The 25,368-nt window shown below is 53.7% G+C and overlaps 1 protein-coding gene across 1 annotated transcript; it reads left to right on the top strand.

Annotated features, from left to right (window-relative positions):
- Window positions 1-2,313: 2,313 nt before the first annotated feature.
- Window positions 2,314-15,486, top strand: QPRT (quinolinate phosphoribosyltransferase). Its single transcript, XM_082714083.1, has 4 exons — window positions 2,314-3,721; window positions 13,591-14,126; window positions 14,968-15,099; window positions 15,177-15,486. Exons 1-4 carry the CDS (start codon window positions 3,709-3,711, stop codon window positions 15,390-15,392), a joined length of 897 nt encoding a protein of 298 aa, XP_082570209.1. The 5' UTR covers window positions 2,314-3,708; the 3' UTR covers window positions 15,393-15,486.
- The last annotated feature ends 9,882 nt before the right edge of the window (window positions 15,487-25,368 follow it).

The following is a 25,368-nucleotide window of genomic DNA, read 5'->3' on the forward strand; positions in this document are numbered from 1 at the left end:
CCTGCTGAGCAGAGAGCCCGATGCGGGGCTTGATCCGAGGACCCTGAGATCATGACCTGAACCAAAGGCAGAGGCCTAACCCACTGAGCCACCCAGGTGCCCCGGGGAGCGTATATAGTTTAAAATGTTAAAAATATTTATTCTGTCCAGGGGTGCCTGGGTGGCTCAGTCATTAAGCGTCTGCCTTCGGCTCAGGTCATGATCCCAGAGTCCTGGGATCGAGCCCCGTATAGGGGTCCCTCCTCTGCGGGAAGCCAGCTTCTCCCTCTCCCACTCCCCCTGCTTCTCTTCCCTGTCTTGCTGTCTCTCTCTCTGTCAAACAAATAAATAAAATCTTTTTTAAAAAATTCATTCTGTCCAGACAGTAAAAAGTACACATTATGATTATGGTTCCAAATCAAGTTTTGTCCTACAAAATGAAAATTCCAGAGGGTAAAAGGATTTAGATAGAGAAGGTCATGAGAAATCTATTAGCACAATTCATTTTTACAGACAGGAAAAGGGCCTCCATGCATGATTCTAAGGACATTTCTTTTCTGAAAATGGGTATTTATACCTAAGTGTCCTCTGCATCCGTATTTCTGATCCCGGACCATGTTCCGTTCGGCAGGCAGACCCTGTGAAGTGTGGGCTGCAGGCAAGGGAGGAGGCCAGTCGGTTCTGAGTCTTCCAAGCCCATCTGCAGACAGAGTGTGAAACAGACACCATCTTTGAGCCCCAAAGCTCAGGGGCCGTGCCTGGAGGCAGACTAAGCTGGAACTGTCAACAAAAGAAGAAAGGAATTTAATCAGAAGCATCTAAGATTCCCAAAGTAGTAGCAAGAGCAAACTCAGCCAAAAGTAGAGAGAAAACTGTCTTTAAAAAAAATTTTATTTTATTTTATTTATTTATTTGACAGAGAAAGATCACGAGTAGGCTGAGAGGCAGGCAGAGAGAGAGGAAGGGAAGCAGGCTCCCCATGGAGCAGAGAGCCCAATGCGGGGCTCGATCCCAGGACCCTGGGATCACAATCTGACCCAAAGGTAGAGGCTTAACCCACTGAGCCACTCAGGCACCCAAGAGAAAACTTTCAAACCCTCAGAGGGTATTGCTTGAGGATGCTATGCAGGGGGCGGCTGTCTGGTTCTGGGGGAGATCTGGGGTAGAATCACTAGACAGAAGCAGCCCAGGGTACTTTGAAGACAATCTATTTGCTCCAGACAGTGTGCTGCAAGTGGGCGTCTGTGTGCCTCGGTTTCCTCGGGTGCTCAGTGCCTGCCTGCCGCCTTTGTGGATGGCCCGGCTGGACTACGGACCGACCCATCCCAGGAGGTAGGCCGCGAAGAGAGGCACTTCCTCAGTCTCACGCTGTAGGCCTCTGCCCGGAGCCAGCCCAGCCCCCGCGTGCCCCGGACACGTGTCTTGACTCCTCGCCAGACTCCTCAACCATCAAGATTCAGCTCAAATGTCACAGCCTTTGTGAAGCCGCCCTCGCTGCTTCCACCCCGGCAGACACTTCCTTTTCTTAAGATTTTATTTATTTATTTGACAGAGACCCAGCGAGAGAGGGAACACGAGCAGGGGGAGTGGGAGAGGGAGAAGCAGACTCCCTGCTGAGCAGGGATCCCAACGGGGGACTCGATCCCAGGACCCTGGGAGCATGACCTGAGCCGTGCACACATGCACTCAGGCTGGGAGGGGTAGAGGGAGGGACAGAATCTCAGGCAGGCTCCAGGCCCAGCGTGGAGCCCAGTGCAGGGCCCGGTCCCACAACCCAGAGATCACAACCTGAGCTGAAACCAAAAGTCTGGCTCTCAACTGAGCCACGCAGGAGCCCCCCTCCGATCTGTCTTTTGAGTGAGCCTAGCATCTAGAAGGATGGCCTAAAGGTAATACAACCCAAGGGGAGAATATTATTCCAGTACAATTTGGATATAGCGGGGGGTCAGACCTAAGGGGGAAAAGAAGGTCAAGTTTGAAATACACTTATTCAGAAAACCAGATTTTAGACTAACTGGCCATTGGGTGACGGAGGGAAGAATGAGATCAGACTTTAAGATTTCTTTCCTGGGAGGTGGAGGAGAGGTGGATGACGTTACGCAGAAATGCAGAGAGAGGAGCAGTTTGTGGGGAGAACATGATGAGCTCATTTTTAGAAGTTGGGAGGGAAGGCAGAGCTAGAGAGAGATTTGAGAGTCACCTGATTTTAGATAGCAATTTAAATAATAGCATCAGGGGCGCCTGGGTGGCTCAGTGGGTTAAAGCCTCTGCCTTTGGCTCAGGTCATGATCCCAGGGTCCTGGGATCCAGCCCCGTGTCGGGCTCTCTGCTCAGCAGGGAGCCTGCTTCCCCCTCTCTCTTTCAGCCTGCCTCTCTGCCTACTTGTGATATCTGTCAAATAAATAAATAAAAATCTTTTAATAAATAAATAAATAAATAACAGCATCAATGCATAAATTATGTCCTGCGCTGTGCCGCATGGGAAAAGCGCCGTGACAAGAATCTTAGGAGCTGGAGCAGGCGAGCTGTTGTCTCAGGGGTATAACTCAGGAGAAGCTTTTTTCCTTGCTTATGTGACAGTCCAGCGCTGGTACTGGAAGCCAGCCTTCCAGAAGGTCAATCAGGGACCCAGGCTCCTTCTACTTTGAGGCTCTGCGGTTTCCAGTGGGGCCAGAGGGCAGCATCTTGGGAAGGCGTTCAAGAGCCTGGTCTGGAAGTGGCCGCATCACTTTTGCTCACACTCCGCTGAACAGAATTCAGCCACGTGGTGGCCTCAGTGCAAAGGAGGCTGGGAAATGTAGTTTATCTGTGTGCAGAGGCGGAAAGTGAAAGGACGCACCTCACCCAGGGGACACTGACATGCGAGGTTGGATGTGGGAAGAAGGACTTGCCAGAGTCAGCAAAGAGCCTTTACGAGAGAAGCCAGAGTAGGGGCGCCTGAGTGGCTCAGTGGGTTAAAGCCGCTGCCTTCTGCTCGGGTGGAGACCCCGGGGTCCTGGGAAAAAGCCCCGCAGGCCCCGCTTCTCTCCCTCCCTCTCTCTGCCTGCTTGTGATCTCTGTCTGTCAAATAAATTTTAAAAATCTTAGAAAAGAGAGAGAGAGAGAGAAACCAGAGTAAAAACGGCATCGAGGAGAAAATAGTCTGGAGGCCTGGATAGACTGAGGCTAGCAAAGTGCAGGATGCAAGATGGACCTTGGGAAGAGGACTTAAAGGAGAGGAAGTGTTGGTTTTCTGCTCTGTCGTTCACAGAATTTTCTCATTTGATTATCTGTTGAGCCAACAAAGGAGGAGTTATCCCATCTTACAGCTAAGGAAACTGAGGCTCAGAAAAGGTAAAAAGGTATTCAAGATCAAAAACGATGGAATTAAAGTCTGGACCCGGGGCTAAGGCTCATGAGTCTCCTAGTGCGCACGGACAGCAGCCTCACAGCCTTTGGAAGGCCGGGTGCGTGGAGGGACCTGGGCTTCTGGCTCAGGGAAGCGGGAACTTCGAGTTAGACAAGCGCCAGTTCCTCCTGTGCTGCATAGAAAGCCAAAGGAGGAGGTATGTCTGGCAGGTCCAGCCACCAGGGGTCCTGGGAGTGGGCAGGAGGGAGCTCGGATCACTGGGGAAGGGCGGGCCGGGCCGGCCCCTTCCTCCTTCCTCTGGCAGCCCCACCCCCACTCTGGGCCTCTGGGGACACGGGATCTGAGCAGTGGACACACCAGCCCTGCGCCTCCGAGCCCTCATGGACCCTGAAGGTAAGAGAGCTTCCCAGGCCTGTCTTCCCTGTCCCTGCCTGTGTCACCATGTCCCCCGGCCTGCCTCCCCCAACTCCCCTCCCGCATTCCCAGAAAACCCATTCTCCTCCTTCCCACTTACTCTCTGCCCCCATCACCCTCCAACCTCTCTGAACCCCAAGCACTTCTGGCTTCAGAAAGCTTCTTCTCGTTCTGTAGTCCCCAGTGAGTTCTGGGGAGAAAGGGGCTTGAGTCCCAGAAGTACGGTCGGTCCGGGTGGTCTAGAGGAGGCCCTGTCCGGGGAGCAGCGCCGGACTTTGGCCCTTGCTAGCAGCGGGGAGCAGGGGAGGCAAAGTCCTGTCCCTGCTGCGGCCCGTGGGGGAGGGGGCTTGAGCCCAGGGTCGCTGCCTGGGGTGGGAGCGCCACTAAGGAGGTCCCCTGTGCGATGACAGGGCCAGGGCCTGGAGTCACAAGGCTCGTGTCTGAACCGGGGCTCCACCACGAACCTGCTGTGTGACCTCGGGCAGGTCACCTGACTTCTTAGAGCCCCCTCTCCGTGCATCTGTAAAATGACGGTTTTAGTTCCCAGCTCTCAGGGCTGTCGGGAGGACAAACAACTATCTGGCCGGTGCCTGGAGGACCGGAAGCCCCTTCCTAAGCTCTCTGCATTTTCCCTTTCCCCTCGCTGGGCTGCTGCTTCCCCAGCTCTGACCTGCCTCCCCTGCCTGGGGCTTCTGCTGGCCTCACACATCTGGAGCGTCCGGCTGGCCTGTGGAGCCAGCTTTCGGGGGGGTTCCCAGGAGCTCTTGGATTAGAAATGAACTCAGAGTCGGAGCCTGGGCTCAAGCTCAATCCCTGCCACCTGCGGCCACGTGACCTGCTTCTCCTGCCCTGCGCTGTGGTTCCCTCAGGGACGAGGTGAAAACCTTGCCTCCCCTTGGGTTGTGGGGAGGGTTCCGTGGGATAAGACACCTAAAGAGCCTGCTGCACAGAAACCCCTCGGGGTCCCCGTTCCCACACGGACTCCCCGCGTCTGGCGCCGCCCAGATCCCACTTCCATCTTCGGAAGCCTTGTGAGTCCGTCTCCACCGGGACATCTCGCTGGGGTGTCAGACTCGGAGACCGGCCCCTACCCGCTCTGCTTCTGTTCCTGCCTCTGCGTCCTCCTACGTGGACAGAACGGCCCAATCTCCCTCACACCCCAGTATCCGAACAGTGGCCCTGTCCTCGGCACTTCCCCGTCACCTGAGCGCCCCCCAAACCTCTTCCCTTTCTGTTCCCGCCTCCCTCTGGGGGAAGGTGTTTGCTTCAGGCTGCCTTCCCTGGGGGATGTGTGCGCCACTCCCTGCGGCACTGGGTCGCTGGCCCCACAGGAACTAAGCCCTGCAGGGAGTAGACAGGTCAAAGGGATGGGGGGAGAGCTGGGGACATGGGGCCAAGGGAGGGGAGAGGGCAGAGCTGGCGCAAAGCAGATGGCAGGCAGGTGGCCGAAGTGTCGGTGGGGCGGGGCAGGTGCCGCCAGGCTGGTTGTGTGCGCGTGTGTGCGTGTGTGTGCGCGTGTGTGCGCGTGTGCACGTGCACGCCGGGGCTGTGCTCTTGCTTTGCCGGCCCTGGGAGCGGGGCCCTCCCCGCCCTTCCCCAGGCCGCTGCTCCTCGCCGCGGCTATTGCACAGCCTCCCGTGTAGTATCTTTCAAGAACATCAGTCACAGTTTAAATATCGAAAGTCCAAGTGACTTCTGACCAAAAGTTTTCGAGATTTTCCCATGGCCTGTTGAACAAAGGCCTCCCGCGCTCCGGTCATTCAGGGCCCGCCCCATCGGGCCCCTCCTGTGGCTCAGCCCTCTCCCCCGCTCCTCCAGTGAAGCAATCCGCTTTGAAATTCTGTAGGTCGGTTTACCACCGGCGCGAGGGGCAGTCCGGTCGGGCCCTATTTGGAGGTCGTTTCTCCTCTCTGGGGAGAGAAGGGCTGATACGGAAAGAACTTTAGCTGAAGCTGCAGGGCTTCCCGGCCTCTGTCTCCATCTGGTGTCAGCCCCACGGATCAACACATAAATAGCAGGAAGACCAAGGCGGCCTGGGTCACACACCAGGGTTTAGAGACATCTGTCTAGGCATGGGCGAGTCACCTCTTTCCCTCCTCACTGTGGCCCTGTGATGGCTTTCCTTTCCTTTTCTTTGAAAAATTATTTATGTATTTATTATTTGAAAGTGAGAGAGAGAGAGAAGCAGGTTCCCCATCGAGCCCGGAATCAATGCGGGGCTCGATCCTAGGACCCTGCGATCATGACCTGAGCGAAAGGCAGATGCTTAACCACCTGAGCCACCCAGGCGCCCCCAAACATTGTTTTTAAGATTTTTTTTCTTTTTTTTAAGTGATCTCTACACCTATCATGGGGCTGGAACCCGCAACCCGGAGATCAAGAGTCATGTGCTCTGCTGATTGAGCCAGCCAGGCTGTCCCCCCGCCCAGGTGTTTCTGACTCCCGACCCCGATGCTCCCACACACCCGGGCCAGAGCCCTGGAACCATGGGTGTGGCTCACAGAACTCTGCCAATGCTGACATGATAAGCACATAGCAGTTTAAAAAACCACTTAGTGCTAGATGGCGGCGGTGGGAGGGGTGGGGTCAGTGAGGGGACTCTGGGGCCATCCTGCCTGAGTGCACGACCTGACCCCCCACTTCCCAGCTGTGTGAACTTTGTGAACTGCAGGTACGTTATGTGACCTCTCCCTGTCTCAGCTTCCTCGTCTGTAGAATGAGGAAAGCAATGGGACCCACCTCTTGAGGTCGTTGTGAGGATCAGGTGTGCCCATATATGCAAGATGCTTGGCACAGGGTTTCAGAAGGGCCGCGAGAGTGTCAGCTGCTTTCTGTCTATCTGTCTGACCTCCGCCCCCAGTGCGAGGCTCAAACTCACAACCCCAAGATCCAGAGTCGCACACTTCGACGGAGTCCACCAGGCATCCCTGAGTTAGCCGTCATTATTATGAGACATTATGTCCTTCCAGATTCTATCCTAGACGAATGGTAGCGCACACCTGTTTTAAGAAAAATTTAGGAATGTGAAACCTTTAAAATGGACAAATTTTTTTTTAACAATTTTATTTATTTATTTGACAGACAGAGATCACAAGCAGGCAGAGAGGCAGGCAGAGAGGAGGAAGCAGGCTCCTTGCTGGGCAGAGACCTCGATGTGGGGCTTGATCCCAGGACCCTGGGATCATGACCCGAGCCGAAGCCAGCGGCTTAACCCACTGAGCCACCCAGACGCCCTTAGGACTTTTCTTTTTGTTACAACTACAATACAATGATCACAACTAAATTTTTTTACACCTAAAATTTTAAAAAATATTTTATTTATTTATTTGACACAGAGACACACAACGCGAGAGGGAACACAAGCAGGGGGAGTGAGAGAGGGAGAAGCAGGCTTCCCAATGAACGGAAAGCCCGATGCGGGGCTCCACTCCAGGACCCTGCGATCATGACCTGAGTTGAAGGCGGACACCTAACGAGTGAGCCACCCAGGTGCCCCTACATCTAAATTTTTTTAAAAATTTCCTTTATGTTATTAAACATCCAATCCGTGTCCAGATTTCCAGTTGTCTCATAAATGCTCTAATTTGGTTTCAATTTGTTTGAATTAGGACCCAGATGGGATCCATATGTCGTGATTGGTTCAGATTCTTTAGGCGGGGGGGGGGGGGGTGGGGGAGTGGGGGGGGTGGGGGGGGATGGTGGGTGGCACCCGATGGCTCAGCCGGTCAAGCTTCTGACTCTTGGTTTTGGCTCAGGTAGTGACCTCAGGGTTGTGAGATGGAGCCCCGTGTCTGGTTGACACTCTCCGTCTCCCTCTCCCTCTGCCCCTCCCCTATGTGCTCTTGAGCATACTTGCTCTCAGATAAATGAATAACTCTTTTTAAAAAAGATTTCTTTTAATTTTTACTTATTTTTTACAAAGATTTTTATCTATTTGAGAGAGAATGTGCACAAGCAGAGAGGTTGGGCAGAGGGAGGTACCCAAAGCAAGGTAAGATCATGACCTGAACCGAAGGAAGTCAGACGTTTAACCAACAGAGCCACCCAGGTGCCCCCTAAAGATTTTATTTTCAAGTCCTCTCTGCACCCGGCGTGGGGCTCAAACTCACGACTCCTAGATCCAGAGTCTCATGCTCTACTGACTGAGCCAGCCAGGCGCCCCTGTTTTGAGATTCTTTTAATCTTTTGTTTTCCTTGCAGTGTGTTCGTTGGAAAAATGAGGTTGTCCTCTGTTAGTTTCCTGTGGTGTGAACTTTGCTGTCTGCGTTCCCATGGTAGAGTTTAACACGTTCCTCCGTCCTCTGGTTTTCTTACAAATTGGCCGTGGCATCTGGATGTCTCCTCCGACTCTGGCTTAGCTGGTTGGGCTAGAGCATTGCTGGGTGCTGGTGGAGCACCCAGTATCTGGTTGTCTTTCTTCTTGACGTTGAGTTTTGTTGCTCAGCATCTGGATTGATTGGTTCCCTGGCGTTCCAAGATGGCTCCTGCCTCTGGCCGCTCGTCGGTTCTTGCTTCTTTGGTCTAAGTGAACCGTTTAATGATTTTTGGTAAATTTGCGAAGTTGCACGCCCATCTCCACAGATGATTTCCATCACTCCAGTACAACAACATGCCATTTGAGGTTAATTTCCAGCCCCGGGCAAACACTGTTCTGACATCTGCCTCCTTGATTTGCCTTTTCTGGACATTTCATGTAAATGGAGGCACAGTATGTGTTTCTCATGTGAGCACTGGTTCTTTTTTTTTTTTTTTTTTTAAGTAATCTTTACACCCAACAATGGGCTCGAGCTCACCACCCCAAGATCACCAGTTGCACGCTGTACCAACTGAGCCTGCCAGGCACCCGGGAGCATTAGTTCTTAACCCTCATGGGCATCTGAATCATGGGGGTAGGAGGACTGTCCCAAACCTTGGATGCCTGAGAACCACCCCCTGAAAGATTCTGATTCAGTGGCTCTGGGCTGGGCCTGAGCAGCAGAGAGTCTGAAAAATCTCAGGTGGATCCCTGCTTTCTCGGTTCTGCCAAGAAGAGCGATCACCCCCACCACCTCCACTTCCTCACCTCTCATGTACTAGTCCTTGACCATGACACTGTGGCTTCTGCCTGCACTGCACAGCACTAAGGCTGCTCCAGCACGGGCTTCCCTGCTGCTAAGGCTCATGCCCACCTGCAACCTTCCTTCTACTTGCGTCTGCTCTCATCCTACTTCTTGAAACCCTCGGCTCCAGACACCCACTCCGTCCTGGTGCTGCTTCTCTTTTTAAACACTGGTGCTTCCCAGAACCCTCCTCTTCTTGCCTGACCTGCTGATCTTACCCGCTGCCAGGCTTAGTCATCACCCGTGTCTGCCGGTGGCTCCAGATCCCCATTCCTCGCCCACTGTCTGTCCGGACGCCAGCACCCACCTTCAGGGCACGGCCAGGGCACATTTTCCTGCTGGCGTTTGAACCCTAACCTCTGCAGAGCCGAAGTCTCTCCCCACCCCTCCCCACTCTCCCACCGCCGGGCTCTGCTGTTGCCCAGCTGCATGCTGCTGCGCGAGCATCCCGGACATTCACTTACTGTGCTTGTGAATGGGAGAAATCCCCTGTGGCGAGTTTCAGATGAGAAAACCAGAGAGAACCACGGAGCCCACGGCTGGCACCCCAGCGGCGTGCCGGTTGCTGCCTCTGGCTGCCCCCATCCTCTGCCCCAACTGGTGCCGTGGGGCGGTTTGCAGCTAAACCCATGGCAGAGACCCAAAGCTTCCACATCCCATAAGATGCTCCTTCCGGCAGACCCTGCCTTAGAAACAGCTCTTGCTTTTGCCCCTGCTTGCTGTTCCCACGGTTCCTGCCCAAGGTCAGGGCTTGGTCTCTGTCTGGCCGGTGGCCTCCCCCTCCTTTTGCCTCCCAGCCTATCCAGTGGGTGGCTAATGTGACCCTTCCAGAACAAAATCCTCATTCTGTAATTCCCTTGCTTGGGGTGTCTGACTGGCTCGGACCGTCAGTCGGTAGAGTTTGGGACTCTTGATCTCAGGGTGGTAAGTTCAAGCCCCACGCTGGGTGTAGAGATTACTTAAAAATAAAATCTTAAAAAAAAAACAAAAAAACCCTTGTGGTTAAAATTCTGCGATGGCTCCTAAGATCTGCCCAAGTTGCTCAGCTAAATAGTTTAGGCTTTTCTCACTCTGGCCATCCCAGTGTTCTCCAGAAGCCTACAACATTTCTCTACATTCTTGCTTTTCTGACTCAAACACCTATTCTCAGCCCAAAATGCCATCCCCCCACACACACACCATCACCTCATAACTCTGCCTGGCAAAGATTACTCATCCTTCAAGGCCACAAAAACTACCTCCTCCTTCCTCACAGACACTTAGTCATTTCTTCCTCTGTGCTCCCTCGACCCTTGGGCCGAGGCTCCGTCATCCTTGAGCAAACACATCTACCGAGCGCCAGTGTTCCCGAGAGCTTTGCTGATGGTAACTCATTTAATTTTAATAAAACCCTGTGAGGTGATTGTTTTCCTTATCCCTGTCACAAAGGAGGCACCTTCGAAGCCCCGGAGACTTTCAGTCCCTTGCCCAAGATCACTTAGCTGAAGGTGGCCGAGCCCAGACCCTAGGGCCCCGGAGTCTGGGTTCTGATTCTTTCCACTGTGCAGTCTCTCTGCCTGGATAAGGATCGCTGAACACCAAGTATTAAGCAAAACAATACAAAGTCACCAATATTTGGCCATTCTTGACCAATCAAAGCAGCACATTTATGTGGTTCTTCTGTGTGTTAGCGCTCGGGATGGAGCAGAAAACTCTCTTGGGATGACTCATTTTGGCCCCTAGCATGGAGCATAAGTGAAGAACAAGGAGCCGACTGAGCACGTGGCCTGATGGGGGTCTCCAAGAGCCCCCTGCCAAGGAAGTGGTATCTGAGAGGAGTGGAGGTGGATGGGGGCGTCTGGGGTGAGGGGAAGGGAAGGAACTTCGGGCAGAGGCACAGCCTGGGAACAGCATAGGTTAAGGCCTGAAAGCTAAGGAGAGCTGCCCACTCTGTCCCCAGCAATTAGTAGCTGACACAGGGCAGACGTTCAAGAGGGATTTGTCAAGGGGCTCTGTGGGTTGGAGCCGCTGCCTTTGGCTCAGGCCATGGTCTTGGGGTCCTAGGATCAAGCCCCGTATCGGGCTCTCTGCTCGGCGGGGAGCCTGCTTCCTCCTCTCTATCTGCCTGTCTCTGCCTAATTGTGATCTCGGTCACAATAAATAAATAATCTTTAAAAAAAAAAAGAAGGAGGGGCACCTGGGTGGCTCAGTGGGTTAAAGCCTCTGCCTTCAGCTCAGGTCATGATCCCAGGGTCCTGGGATCAAGCCCCACATGGGGCTCTCTGCTCAGCGGGGAGCCTGCTTCTCTCTCTGCCTGCCTCTCTGCCTACTTGTGATCTCTCTCTCTCTCTGTCAAATAAATAAATAAATAAAATCTTTAAAAAAAAAAAAAAAAAAAAAAAGAAGGATTTGTCTAACGAATCAAGGAAAAATGGAGAGAAGGATCAGCTGGAGTTAACGGGATGAACGTGGGGTTTTAGGCGGAGAGTGATTTAGTTTTTATCGTCTTATTGTAAGGTCAGTTTTAATGAGGTATAATTACAAGGAATAAAATCCACTCTTTTCTGTGTATAGTTCTGTGGGTCTTCACAAACACATCAGTGGTGTAGCCACCACTACAGACAAAATACAGAATAGTCTGGCCCCAACCTCAGACTCCCTGGTGCCATTCCTTGGGGCCAGCCCCTCCCCCACTCTTAGGAAACCACAAGTCTCATCTCTTGCTGTGGTTTTACCTTTTCCAGAATGTCAAATGGATGACGAACTCAAATAGCACGTAGCCTTTAGTAAAAGGCGAAAGATTTATGCGATCTGAAGAGAAACCAGAGTATAGCACGTAGCCTTTAGAATCGGGCTTCTTGATTTAGAAAAATACGTTCGAAACGCATCCCTATTGTGTATGCCTGTAGCTGGTTCCTTTACTGCTGAGTGGAATTTCGTCGTGGAGGTGCTCCACGGTTTGTTTCTCACGGTCTCACCAGTTGAAGGATTCACGTTCACTTTAAAAAACAAACATCAGGGCCGCCTGGGTGGCTCCGTGGGTGAAGCCTTCAGCTCAGTGTGAAGTCTGAGACTTCAGCCACTGAAGTCTGCCCTCAGTTCAAGTTATGATCCCAGGGTCCTGGGATGGAGCCCCACATCAGGCTCCCTGCTCAGCGGGGAACTGCTTCTCCCGCTCCTGCTCCCCCGGCTCTCTCATTCTCTGCCAAATAAATAAATAAAATCTTTAAAAAAAAAAAAAAAAGCAAACACCACTGGACCTGGTGTGGATGGAGTGGGAGCTTCGGCATGTCTGCTGTATGTCCGGGGCCTGTATGTCCTGGCTGGCTGATGAACAGTGGACATAGGAACCACGACTTTGTGGCTTTTACTGACTGTTCCCAGCGGCCAGGGCACAGCTGGCTCTGGGCCAGGAATGGGAGCCACTTGGAGCAGAACGTGGGAAAGGAGGCTCAGGTACCATCCCCGGTGCTGGGGGAGGTGAAAACTGGGTGCTTGGCTTTGGGGGAGAAAGGTTGGGCAAGAAGAGCCCTGTTCTGAGAGTAGATCAAGCCAGAACGCCTGGTCTTAACTTCAGCTTGGAGCAAAAGTGAGGAAGCGAAACAAAACCGCCCGACATAGGGACCAGTAAATCGCCCAACGGGCCATCCTGTTGATGCCATCAGAGATCTCCCCTCCTCCGCCGCGGCGCCGCGTCCGTCCGGGGCTCGAGCACGTGAGGCTGCAGGTCTTCTCGTGGCCGATAGATGGCGATGTCGCGCCGTGCCTGAGCTCACCCTCCCGTCCAACAGACCTAACAGCGGGTTAACCGCTGTATGGCCGCGGAACAGACCTAACAGCGGGTTAACCACTCTATGGCTGCGGAGCAGACCTAACAGCGGGTTAACCGCTGTATGGCCGCGGAAAGCACCGCCGTGGGCGCTACTCTTTTTTTGGACAGAAAGAGAGAGCTCACAAGTAGGCAGAGCAGCAGGCGGAGAGAGAAGAGGGGAAGCAGAGAGCCAGACGCGGGGCTCGATCCCAGGAGTCTGGGATCATGACCTGAGCCGAAGGCAGAGGCTTAACCCACTGAGCCACCCAGTGGAAAGGACTCGCCCACGCTCCTGAAGCTGTGCCTCACAGAGCAACGGCTCAAGCCCAGTTCCCCCTGCGCGTTCCTTGTACAGACCCCATCTCTAGAGAGAGGCCCGCTCGTTGAGACATTGGGTGTGGGGGCGGGGTGCTCCACGCAAGCGATGCAAAGGCAGAAGAACCCACAGCCACGGCCGCGCAGCGCGGGGGGTCAGGCTCTGCCGCGCATTTGCTGTGACCTCAGCCTGCTTGCCTTTACTCGGTGTCCACAGCTGTCCACTGGCGTCCTGCCTGGCCAGCGGCAAAGGCAGCCGGTGACTCAGGGGTCTTCTCCTTCCGTCGGTCACTATCTGTCCAGGTGTACCGCAGACTGTAGGCCACTCCGTTAAATCTGAATTTCAGATACTCAACAGATAACTTTTAAGGGTAAGTATGTTGTAAGTATCATTTATACTTAAAACCAAAAACATAAAAACCTCTGATGTTCGCCAGAAATTTAAATCTACGTCGGTGTCCCGTGTTTTTATTTACTTAATCCGACCACCTCAGTCCACAGGGTCCTCTCCCGGGACCCCCGGATCCTGACCCTGATGCGCCCCCAGTTTCGCTGGTCCTTAGATGTTTCGACAGCCCCCCCCCCCCCCCGACTCCCGGAGCGGCAGCCAAAGTGTGACCCCCGTCTCCGTCTCTCGCCCCCAGGCCTGGCGCTGCTGCTGCCCCCCACCACGCTGGCCGCCCTGGCCGACAGCTGGCTCCGAGAGGACTGCCCGGGTCTCAACCACGCGGCTCTGGTCACGGGGGCGGCCCCCTCGCAGGCGGTCCTGTGGGCCAAGTCCCCCGGGGTGCTGGCTGGAAGGCCCTTCTTCGATGCCATCTTCGCGCGAGTCAACTGCCAGGTCTCCTGGTTGCTCCCCGAGGGCTCAAAGCTGGTGCCCGTGGCCAGGGTGGCCGAGGTCCGCGGCCCCGCCCACTGCCTGCTGCTGGGGGAGCGGGTGGCCTTGAACACGCTGGCCCGCTGCAGTGGGGTGGCCAGTGCCGCCGCCGCCGCCGTGGAGGCCGCCAGGGAGGCGGGCTGGGCCGGGCACGTGGCGGGCACCAGGAAGACCACGCCCGGCTTCCGGCTGGTGGAGAAGTACGGGCTCCTGGTGGGCGGCGCCAAGGCCCACCGCTACGACCTAGGGGGGCTGGTGATGGTGAAGGACAACCACGTGGTGGCCGCGGGCGGCGTGGGAGAGGTAGGTGCGGCCGCGCTCCTGCCCCAGCCCCGCTCGGGTCTCCCAGCCGCTGCCCTGCCCTACTGGGGACCCGCCCCCCCAACCTCGCCCTGGGGAACAGTGGTGGCCTGGGAGGCGGGGCTGCTGGACCCCCTTTTGTTTTAATTTTTTTAATTTTTAAAATTTTTTTAAAAGATTTTATTTATTTATGTGACAGACAAAGATCACAAGTAGGCAGAAAGGCAGAGAGAGAGAGAGAGAGAGAAGGAAGCAGGCTCCCTGCTGAGCAGAGAGCCCGATGCGGGGCTCGATCCCAGGACCCTGAGATCATGACCTGAGCCGAAGGCAGCGGCTTTAACCCCCTGAGCCCCCCGGGCGCCGCTGGACCCCCTTGATCCCTCTTATCCGGGAGCTTTATCCGCCGAATGGGCGAGGGGCCGTCTCTTCTCTGCCGGGGCTCGGGGACCTGCTCTGATGTTCCAAAGCGAAGGGCCTGCTGCCAGGGCCCCTGGGGTTGGTGGCGCTGGCACCTTGGGCAGGTCACCCTAGCTCCCTGGACAGGTTTCCCAGGTAAAAATGTTCTCGAAGACGCCTTCCAGTTTTATTGATTTATTTTTGTCTTGTTCTCGGTGCAAGAAGGCGTTTTTATTACAGCAGGAGGACAGGACCCCTGGGCAGAAAGAGCCCCCTTCCAGGGTCCGTGTTCTCGAGTCAAACCCAACTCCCCTCCCGCTGCCGGTGCGGCTGGTGTTTGGCCACTTTTCTGATCCACCCGAGCAGAGAGAAACCGCCGGGCTGCCTGGTCCCACTGTCCACCCCAGGGCCGCCGTCCTCACTGTCCCCTTACCCATCTGCCCCGCAGGCGGTGCGGGGCGCGCGGCAGGCGGCCGACTTCGCCCTGAAGGTGGAGGTGGAGTGCGGCAGCCTGCAGGAGGCTGTGGAGGCGGCCGAGGCGGGGGCGGACCTCGTCCTGCTGGACAACTTCAAGCCCGAGGTGAGGCAGGCTCTGCTTCCCGGGGGGGGGGGGCGCGTCGGGGAACCCCCACTTCCCCTTGGCTTGTGTCCCCGCAGGAGCTGCACCCCACGGCCGCCGCGCTGAAGGCCCGCTTCCCGGGTGTGGGCGTGGAGGCCAGCGGAGGCATCACGCTGGTCAACCTGCCTCGCTTCTGCGGGCCCCACATCGACGTCATCTCTCTGGGGATGCTGACCCAGGCTGCCGCCGCCCTGGACTTCTCCCTCAAGCTGTTTGCTGAAGGGACCGCCCCCGTGTACCCTGCCTTACCGTAGCTCCTCGATAGCTCCTCGACTTCTCCCTCGAACCCTGCCCTGCCCGTGGCTACGCTCTCTCTTAAATAAAACCTCTTAAAAAGAAAGAAAGAAAGCAGGTACTAGTCCTAATTCCACTGACAAGTTTTTCCAGTGATAGGAAATACATTTTATGGTCAATGTCATCTTATATTTGAGCATTCGTGGCATCAGGTCTGAGGTTCAGCTGGAACATTCTACGTGGCTGGTGCCCGTGTTGTACTGGTTATTAAGTGTTTTGCCTCTCACCTCTGGGAGGAGGTGAGAAGCTGCCCATTCACTTCTGGGGTCCCCAACAGACTCCAGCATGCACGGTCCATTGGCTGCTCTCTCGGTTCTGGTTCCATAGTGCACAGGGTAGCGGGACCAGAGCAAAGGCCAGTTGAGGGAGTAAGGGAGGCGGCAGGTGGAGCGCCCCATTCAGATGTCAGACTTCCTTTCCTGCTAAGTCAGGACTCAAGGGTCTAAACGGAGGCTCTAGATCCAGCCTCCCCTCTCCTACACCGAGTGCTTGCTCGCTCTTTGGTCTGGCCTCCCTACCCTTCTAGGCTGTCTCTGGGAGGCAACGCGACGGGAGAGCTCCCCAGGACAAGTGGTAACTGAGGGGACTCTTCCTGGAAAGACTCCAGTCTGGAGAGGTACTTCGCTCCCAGAACCCACGGTCTTCTCTGCCCTTTGCCAGAAGGAGAGGGAAACAGCTCATCCACAAAGCTCCTTTCCCAGGGGGAGGCTGCGGGTCCCAGTCTGCCTCAATGGAGGTAACCTATCCCTTGGCCCCTTCCTCAATCCTACAGACCCTTGCCAGGAATGGGGCAGATCAAGAAAGCAATGAGCTCAGCTCAGATGTGAAAGGCGCAAACAAGCCAAGACCATCCCTCACACAGCAATTATGTGTGAGCCACGGCTGTGGGCCGGCTCAGAGCACACAGTGGGGATGAATCTAGCAAAGATACTGGGTAGAAGCGGTGAGCCACTGCCTTTGGTGATGCCCTGACCTGAAGGGACCATTCTCCCAGGACACAGCCCAGAGACACCCCCTGGGGCTGCACCTGTGCTCTTTTAATACGCACTGGGGCCTCCTGTCCTTTCTCCAGGGAAAAGAGTCATGCTCAGTGAGACAGACTTCCCGGCTCCACGGAACTTAGTTAGATCTCTGAGCCTCAGCTCCTCAGCCCCCAAGGGGCATAGCTGAATGCCCACAGAACCAGGGGCACTTCTGGCCATCAAGATAAGCAAATCAGGATCCACGGACACAGGATTCACGGACACAGGATTCACGGACACAGTAGGAATGGGAAGGCAAAACACTTGGGATCTAGGAGGGAACCAGAGCCTGACAGAGGCAGAAGGGAGAAGTGTACCGGGAATCTCAAACCCAGATGCCCCCAGGACCCAAGCAGATAAAATAAATGGGAGAAGCTGGACTAAGATGGAGAGCAGTGGGCTGCAGCCACCTGGGAATGTGCTGCACCCACAGCACCCCGTTAAAAAGGAGGAAGAACTCTAGAGGCGCCTGGGTGGCTCAGCCCGTTAAGCGGCTGCCTTCTGCTCAAGGTCATGATCTTGGGGTTCTGGGATGCGGCTCTGCAAAGCCCGTTAAGCGGCTGCCTTCTGCTCAAGGTCATGATCTTGGGGTTCTGGGATGCGGCTCTGCAAAGCCCGTTAAGCGGCTGCCTTCTGCTCAAGGTCATGATCTTGGGGTTCTGGGATGCGGCTCTGCATCGGGATCCCTGCTCAGCAAGGAGCCTGCTTCTCCCTCTCCTGCTGCTGCTTCCCCAGCTTGCGTTTTCTCCCTCTCTCACTCCCTCTCTCTCAAATAAATAAATAAATCTTAAAAAAAAAAAAGAAAGAAAAGAAAAGAAAAAGGACTCTAGAAGGCTGGAGATCAAGCTCACCCTCAAAGGCAGAAAGGGTCGGCCCGATGGGCGCCTCCAGATCCCAGAGCTGGGAGGGGTTCCCATTATCAGAGGAAAAGGAAAGGGATCCTGGGCGGGCAAAAGGAGCACATGGCTTCCTTGCGAGGGAGTGGGCTTCCAGGCAGAAGGGACTGCAAGGCTCAGAGGTAGGAAAGGGCTTGGATTGTTTGGTGGAAGATTTGAAGACGGGATCAGGAGAGACGAGATGGCTTGGAGCTGGGCTGGGTCCAGACCACAAGATGGTAGGTCGGAGGACTTGGACTCGATTCCGAGAACAATCGGACTAAAGCTGGAAAGTGAGATAAGCATATTTGCAGTGTAGACCGAGTCCACTGCACAAGGATGCATGTGAGGGGGCCGCGGCGGCTTCAGGGAGCCCAGGATGAGGGTGATGCTGCCCCTCGGAGCCTCGAATGTGGGTCGTGGCAATGGGGCTGGAGACGAGGGAATGCAGGCAGGGGAAGCAGTGTGTGCAAAGGCCCAGAGGGCAGATGGAGCCCCATGGGTTCAGGGCAGTAGGAAGAGTTGGGTGTGGATGTGCGGGTGGGGGCCAGCCTGGGATTAGGTTTGGGGGATTTCCCCACACTGCCCCGTGCCCAGCGGAGGCCCATGCTCCTCATGGCAAATGTGCCCATCCAACTGGGTGCCGCGGTCGGCATAGAATTCTTCCCCAGCGCTGGCTGGTGGGGGAGAAGGGGACGCCCATTGACCGAGCACCCCTGCTCCGTCCGGGCAGGTCTCTTTCCCTCCATGCCCGTGAGGGGTGAGGGTGGGCGTCTCCTTCTTCCCCGTGAGGAAACTGAGGACGTGGGAGGTTCAGAGAGCTGCTCAGCGTCCTACATCCACAAAGTGGTGGAGCAGGGTTGGAAACCTGCCAGCCGCCCCGTTCAATAAATGTGCATTAAACACCTATTATGGTCCAGGCACTATTCTAGACACTGGATAATCAACAATGAGTAAACAGACACAAGTCCCGGTCCTCGTGGACTTTATAGTCTCGTGGGCGTGCAGGGTGGGAAGAAATGGACAATAAAAATGATTGTACCTAGGACGACCCCAGTGTCCCGTCCCCTCGTGGCCACCAGAGGGCACCGCGAGCCCACGGCCTTCCCTGCTGGGTTCCAGAGACAGCAGCCAGGGAGGCCACGAGTGTACCCGGAGCATCTGCTGCCCGGGCTCAGAGTCAGGCACCGACCTCCGGGTACCCGCCTGCCCACCCCTGCCGTCTAGTCGTCCCTCTTCCCGGCCCTCCTGCCGCCCACCCCGGCTGGGGCATCCGATCCAGAGCGTCGGGGAAGGCAAGAGGTCAAACCAGCTTGACGGAGTCTGTGAACTCCGTGGGCTCTGAGTCGGAGCGTGCCGATCCCAGTTAAAAACGGAAAGCATTTAAGGACGGCAAGGCAATCTTGGTATCTGAAAGCAATTCAGCTTTAGATCTTTAAAAAAAAACCCCACTGTGGTATTATGTGGTGTGGACACATGTATTAATTTATTGCTAGCCCTTCAAGACAATATGGTAGGTAAAATTCCATAAATATTTCAGTACCTCTGTACTTTGTTCCAATCACTTCCTGAATAATAGATCTTTTTGGCAGTTACTCAGTAACATTTTAAGACCTGCTTGCTGCGGCCCTAAGTGCTGCAGCTTGTAAGACCAAACTACAAAGTACCAAAGGAAATGTCACCATGAGGCTGTGAATAAGGTCTTCAACTGCTCACTTGGATTAATGGGACTGAAGCAGGGGGATGAAGGCTTTCTGCATTTCGGGTAGGGAGGGCTCTTCAGGTCCCTGGAATCGTCCTACAGCCCTCCTGGAAATCGATCGGGGGAGACAGACTCTGGGTCGGTGGGTTGCTGGGGAACCTCTTTCCTCTCTCCCAGCAATTCAGCACAGAGACTCCAAAGCCTGAGACAGTACCCGTGAAGAGTGATCCCACGAGCCCCTTGCTTTTTTTTTTTTTTTTTAAGATTTTATTTATTTATTTGAGGCAGAGAGAGCATAGTAGGGGGGAGAGAGAGGTGGATTCCCCACTGAGCAGAGAACCCAACGCGGGGCTCCATCCCAGGACCCTGAGATCATGACGTGAACTGAAAGCAGATGCTAAACCGACTGAGCCATGCAGGCGCCCCAAGCCCCTTGCTTCTTGATATTTGGTTGTTCTTTAGCCGAAGGAAAGCATTTCTATTGGGCTAATATATCAATATGTGAAGGACGATGCTGATTTATTAGAGGCTGGATAAAAAAAGAATTCTTCCCGCATTACAAAACAACAATAATAGCGCCTTCGCTGTAATCTCCCCCAAGAACCAAGCATAGTTCATCGTTTCTTTTTCCATGATTTGTTTCGTTTTCTTGGAATGTTATGAGCCAGAAGGGGATTTCACTGAAGTTTCACAGCATTTTACATAAAGGATTGTCCATACACAGTTTTATATTTTTGGTAAACTAGGGGCTTCTGGGTGGCTCAGAGGGTTAAGCCTCTGTCTTCTGCTCAGGTCATGATCTCAGGGTCCTGGGATCGAGCCCCGCGTTGAACCCCTCATTTGAGCGCCTGGTCGAGCCCCTCATCTAACCCTCCTCCTGGAGCTCTCTGCCCGGCGGGGGGCCTGTATCCCCCTCTCTCTCTGCCTGCCTCTCTGCCTACTTGTGATCTCTGTCAAATAAGTAAATAAAATCTTTTTTTTTTTTTAAGGTTTTACTTATTTATTTGACAGAGATCACAAGCAGGCAGAGAGGCAGGCAGAGAGAGGGAGGAGGAAGCAGGCTCCCCACTGAGCAGAGAGCCCTATGTGGGGCTCGATCCCAGGACCCTGGGATCATGACCTGAGCCGAAGGCAGAGGCTTTAACCCACTGAGCCACCCAGGGGCCCCAGTAGGTAAACTAACTACCCAAATAGACGAGTGACTTCAGAGGCTAAAGTAAACCTTGCATTTTTTTTTTAAAAGATTTTATTTATTTACTTGACAGACAGAGATCACAAGTAGGCAGAGAGGCAGGCAGAGAGAGAGGGGAAGCAGGCTCCCTGCTGAGCAGAGAACCCGATGCGGGGCTCGATCCCAGGACCTCGGGATCATGACCCGAGCCGAAGGCAGAGGCTTTAACCCACTGAGCCACCCAAGCGCCCCAAGCCTTGCATTTTTTTAAGTCCAATCTAATTAATCCCAATGGATGAAAAGTACACCGGGGAAGTTGGAGAAGGTGCAGGAGAGCTGTTTCTGTGACCTGTTCCGTGGCGACAATTCCGCAATGCTCTGCATAAAATAATTAAGATAGAACCAAAAAAAGCTTCATACATCTTTTCTGACAGTTAATTTATCTTCGCCTTTATTTTTCATATGTTAATTAATTTAGTTATCAGGTTATAAAATGAAGAAGTAAAAATCTCTATTCACTGCTCTTCCCTGGAGAGACTCACTCTTACGAAGTTGTTTCGGATTCTTCTGGGGCCTCTCTTGAATTGTAAAGATGATGATTTATAGCTTTGAAAGCTCTATCGACTCTGTACATGAAGGACAGAGAATTTAGCTTATGCCCACTTTTTCTTTTCTTTATTAGTTTTATTGTTTTCTAAATTTTAATTTTATCTCTATATTTGAGTCACTAATCTGCACCCAGTGTGGGGCTTGAACTCATGACCCTGAGAGTCAGGGTCCCACGCTCTACTGACTGAGCCAGCCGGGCACCTGTGTTCAGTTTCCTTTTATTGGTAGTCTTTCTATTGATTATCATTATAACTTTAAATAATATATCTAATCCCCTCTTCTCAATGTAATCACAGAAAATTAAGATGTAATTTGATACCATAAAATTCACCCTGTTGAGGTGTTCAGTTCAGTGGGTTTTAGTATTTTTATAGAGTGGTGAAATGTCACCACTATATAATTTTTAAAAATTTTTTTCTGAAGATTTTATTTATTTATTTGCCAGAGAGAGAGCACAAGAAGGGGGAGCAGCAGAGGGAAAGGGAGAAGCAGGCTTCCTGCTGAGCAGGGAGCCCGATGCAGGGCTCGATCCCAGGACCACAGGATCATGACCTGAACCAAAGGCAGACGCTTAATGACTGAGCCTCCCAAGAGTCCCGAACATCCAACTCTTGATCTCAGCTCAGGTCTTAATCTTTGGGTTGTGAGGTCAAACCCCGTGCTGGGCTCCATGCATGCAGCCTATGTAAAAAGGAAAAAAAAAAAAAAAAAAGACCTTCAACTGACGGTTCATGAACCACACATGACCCACAGACTGCCTTCATTTGGCTTTTATTAGAATACACACACAGGGCGCCTGGGTGGCTCAGTGGGTTAAGCTGCTGCCTTCGGCTCAGGTCATGATCTCGGGGTCCTGGGATCGAGTCCCACGTCGGGCTCTTTGCTCGGCATGGAGCCTGCTTCCCCCTCTCTCTCTGCCTGCCTCTCTGCCTACTTGTGATCTCTCTCTCTGTCAAATAAATAAATAAAATCTTTAAAAAAAGAAAAGGAAAGAACCAAAACGTCTAATGCTGCCCACCCAGGAGGCTATACAGTGTTCTTTAATTAAACTGTGCAGGTCAGGGATGCCTGTGTGGCTCAGTCCATTGGGCGTCTGCCTTTGGCTCCGGTCCTGATCCCAGAGTCCTGGGTTGAGCCCTACATCAGGCTCCTTGCTGAGCGGGGAGCCTGCTTCTCCCTCTGCTGCTCCCCCTGCTTGTGCTTTCTCTCTCTCGTTCTCTCTCTGTTAAATGAATAATAAATAAATAACATCGTTCATGATTGTGGTGAGCGCATAAGGGGAGAGGAGAAATGGAGGCTCTTAGGAGAGAAGCTCTTTCCAGAAGTTTGGCCGTGAAGGCAGTAGAAGGTCCCGTGTGGTGAACTACGGAGAATTGGTTGTTGGTTGGCTGGTTGTCTTAAGGTGGAAGAGATTTGAACTTGTTTATAGAGGGAATAGTTTGGGTCTTGTGATGTTGTGAACGGTGTAAACTGATTGGCTCATCTCCACCAGGAAACATGTTAGAAATTCGGCAAAAAATCAAGTAAACATCCTTCAGAACGCACAGCTGGGTTTCGAGAAAGGAAGGGGATTCCCCCCCACAAAGAGGAAATTAAAAAACCAGAGCTTTGAGGCTGTCGATCTTGGCAACACAGGGGCTTGGGTTCTACCCTCACCTAGAGATTGGAGATGAGGTCTCTCCTGGGCCATTGAAAACAGGGACCCTAATATGAAATTCCTCCCTCCTAAGAGGGGGACACCCTCAGTGAAAGAGTAAACTGGGAAAAAAAGCTTTCCATCAGGGAGCCTGGGTGGCTCCGTCTTAAATGTCTGTCTTCGGCTCAGGTCATGATCCCAGGGTCCTAGGATGGAGCCCCGTGTTCGGTTCCCTCCTCTGCGGGAAGCCTGCTTCTCCCTCTCCCACTCCTCTTGCTTGTGTTCCCTCTCTCGCTGTGTGTCCCTCTCTCTGTCAAATAAATTAATTAATTTAATTAAATAAAAAATATTTCCATCAGCTCAGAGGGCACAGAAGAACCTTGCCGGCTTCACCGAGATCTGATGGCAATAGAAAATCTTTCCCGGCAAGCCAAAGGCTTGCCCTGGCTCAGATTTGGGGTTCGAGTTGACACCATCTGCAGGGGCATGGAAAGCCAGATAGAGTGAACAAATAACACAGTCCAGGGTTGGGAATACCCTTGAAGCATCCTTGAGGGGAGCATACCCGGAACCTTTCTAGAAAGACACCCTCAAACCTAGTCACGTGGCTTCCCACTGATAAGGCCCTGCGGACTCTGAGTTCACAGCCCCAAATTAGAAACTTAAGAGGAAACCATCTGTCATGATTGAAAGTGATGAAGTTCTAGAACCTGGGTGAGGTTTGGTGGGCTGAGGTCCGGAGCCGATGACCAAGAAAGAATTCTTGAGACATCTTTGGTGCAAAATGGTGGTTTATTAAAGCACGGGGACAGGACCCGTGGGCAGGAAGAGCTGCTGCCCCGGGTTGTGAGGGATGGCAGGTTATGTACCCTGCTGTTGGGGGAAGGGGAGGGGAAGGGAGGTTTCAGTGGAGTTTTCATATGCTAAAGAGGGCCTACAAGGTGCCAGGATGTTCCAGGCCTGCCGGAGGCCTTGCCCTTGCTGCTGGATCAATGTTGTCTTTAGACCAGCCATTAACATTAAGATCTTTGGGAGACTTTTTGGTGGGGTGTCCCAATCCTGCTCTCAATCGTCTTTGTTAGTGAGATTTAGAACATTTGTAAGCCAAGGGAGACTCTAGCAGGATTGTGAGCTCTGCAAGTTAACTCTTTGCTTATTGTTCATGGCAGTCAGGGCTGCCTGAGGGATGCTACACTTATGGAGGGGAAAGGGTGAAGAGGGGGGTGCAAGGCGCCAGCTTTTGCTTTGTCCTCAGCCAGCCTCCTGCTCCCTCATCAAAAGTAAGGACCCTAGGACTCCAGACAACAGTTATAGGAAGAATTTTAAAACAGACTCAATGTGAGAAAGTAACAAGAGGCGGTTAAAACAAGAGGCAGAGGTTTAAGACAAAGAGGAAGGAGAAAGGGTAAAACTAACACCCTGTGAATCCACCAGCCTGGCAGTCCATTCCCCTTTCCTTGGGCTCCGGGAACGGGTGGCCCCTGGTCTGGGTCTGGGAACAGAAACGTGACTCTGGGGACAGCAGAGGGGGCGTGGCGGTGGCGGGAAGCTCACGTTCATCCATGCACGTGCACACCTGTCCTTCATGTCACTGTTTGCTTAGAGGTCAAGCTAGAAAAGTCTGCATAGGGCATCTGCTCAACTTTCAAGTTTCCTGGGCCAAGAAAGAGCGTGAGTCCCAGTAACATAACCACCACTTTCCTGAAGTCTCCGAGTGCGTGGGTGGCCAAGCCAGATGGCGAGCGGGGTGAGCACCGCATGTCTGTGTGTTTCCCTGCGCGACTCCTTGGTCCCCGTGGGCAGAGTCCCCGCAAACCGGTCCAATCAGCTGCCGGTGACCGTGAGAAGTGACACCGATCTCCAGCTCCTGAGGGACGGAGATGGGGCAGGAGCCCTGAGCCCTAGCTTGGATCAGTTCTGTGTCCCTGTCTCAGGTCACCCCGTTCAACCCCTGTTGGGCTGGCAGGAAGGGGCAGAAAGTTCCCGCCACGAGACTGAGCTCGGACAGGAGAACAAAGGCCCAAGCAGGAACCTGAGACCCCGGCCCCGGGCTCCTGTGGACCAATGGGATCCCGACGAGCAGGCGGGATATCCGAATAAGGAAAACTTGCCAAAAGACCCCTGAGCTCCCCCCGAGACCCCTTAAAAGCCCCCTCCTCCCTGCCTTGGCGCGACTTCCCCCACTCTGCTTTCCAGAGTGGCCGAACCTCGCCCGAGGGCGCCCACCTCCTCCCGGCACCACTTTCCCGGCTCCCCTTCTCCTGAGCCCGGAAACTTCGCCGGAGAGCGTTTTTAATAAGTCCTGCCTTGCACCCGCTTTGCCTGGTGTGGTGTTTCTCTCGCCGGAAAAAACTTTACAACCCCCAACCCTGCCACTGGAGGGACTGAACTCTTGGAGAGCGGGGCTCGGTCTGACTCCTCCGGCCCCAGGGCCTGGCTCGGAGTGTTCCTTCCACTTCCTTCCTTCAAGCATCCAGGGGTCTGGCCCAAGAGCTCTGAGGCTCTCCCGAGCAGGAAGGAAGAGCTGACTCTTGGCCCCGGTCCAGCAGCAGTTCCTGGGTGTGAACCGGGAGCGGGGGCGGGGGGGGGGGGTTTCTGGCCATTAAGCAGCACAGGATGGCTCCTCCCTTGCGCGACTCTCAGTCCGTTTCAGTACTTGGGGGCCGGGGTGGGGGAGGCTGTGGAATGGCACAGAATGTCTAACCCTAACCCTTGCTGAGCCTTTGGTTCCCTTTTCTTTTAACAAAGAACGGATCTTTGAGTCAATGAATGCTTCCAGCGCGCGGAGGGAACAAGGTCTAAGTAGTATCTTTGTTTACCTTGTAATATCTTTGTTTACCTTGTTATTTCTTCTCCTGTTGGACCTTCTATTTATGTCAAGTGATACTGGTTTTCCATTTGCAGAAGTGATACCAAAAAGG

The sequence above is a fragment of the Mustela nivalis genome, assembly GCF_964662115.1.
Source record: "Mustela nivalis genome assembly, chromosome: 19".
Taxonomy (NCBI): domain Eukaryota; kingdom Metazoa; phylum Chordata; class Mammalia; order Carnivora; family Mustelidae; genus Mustela; species Mustela nivalis.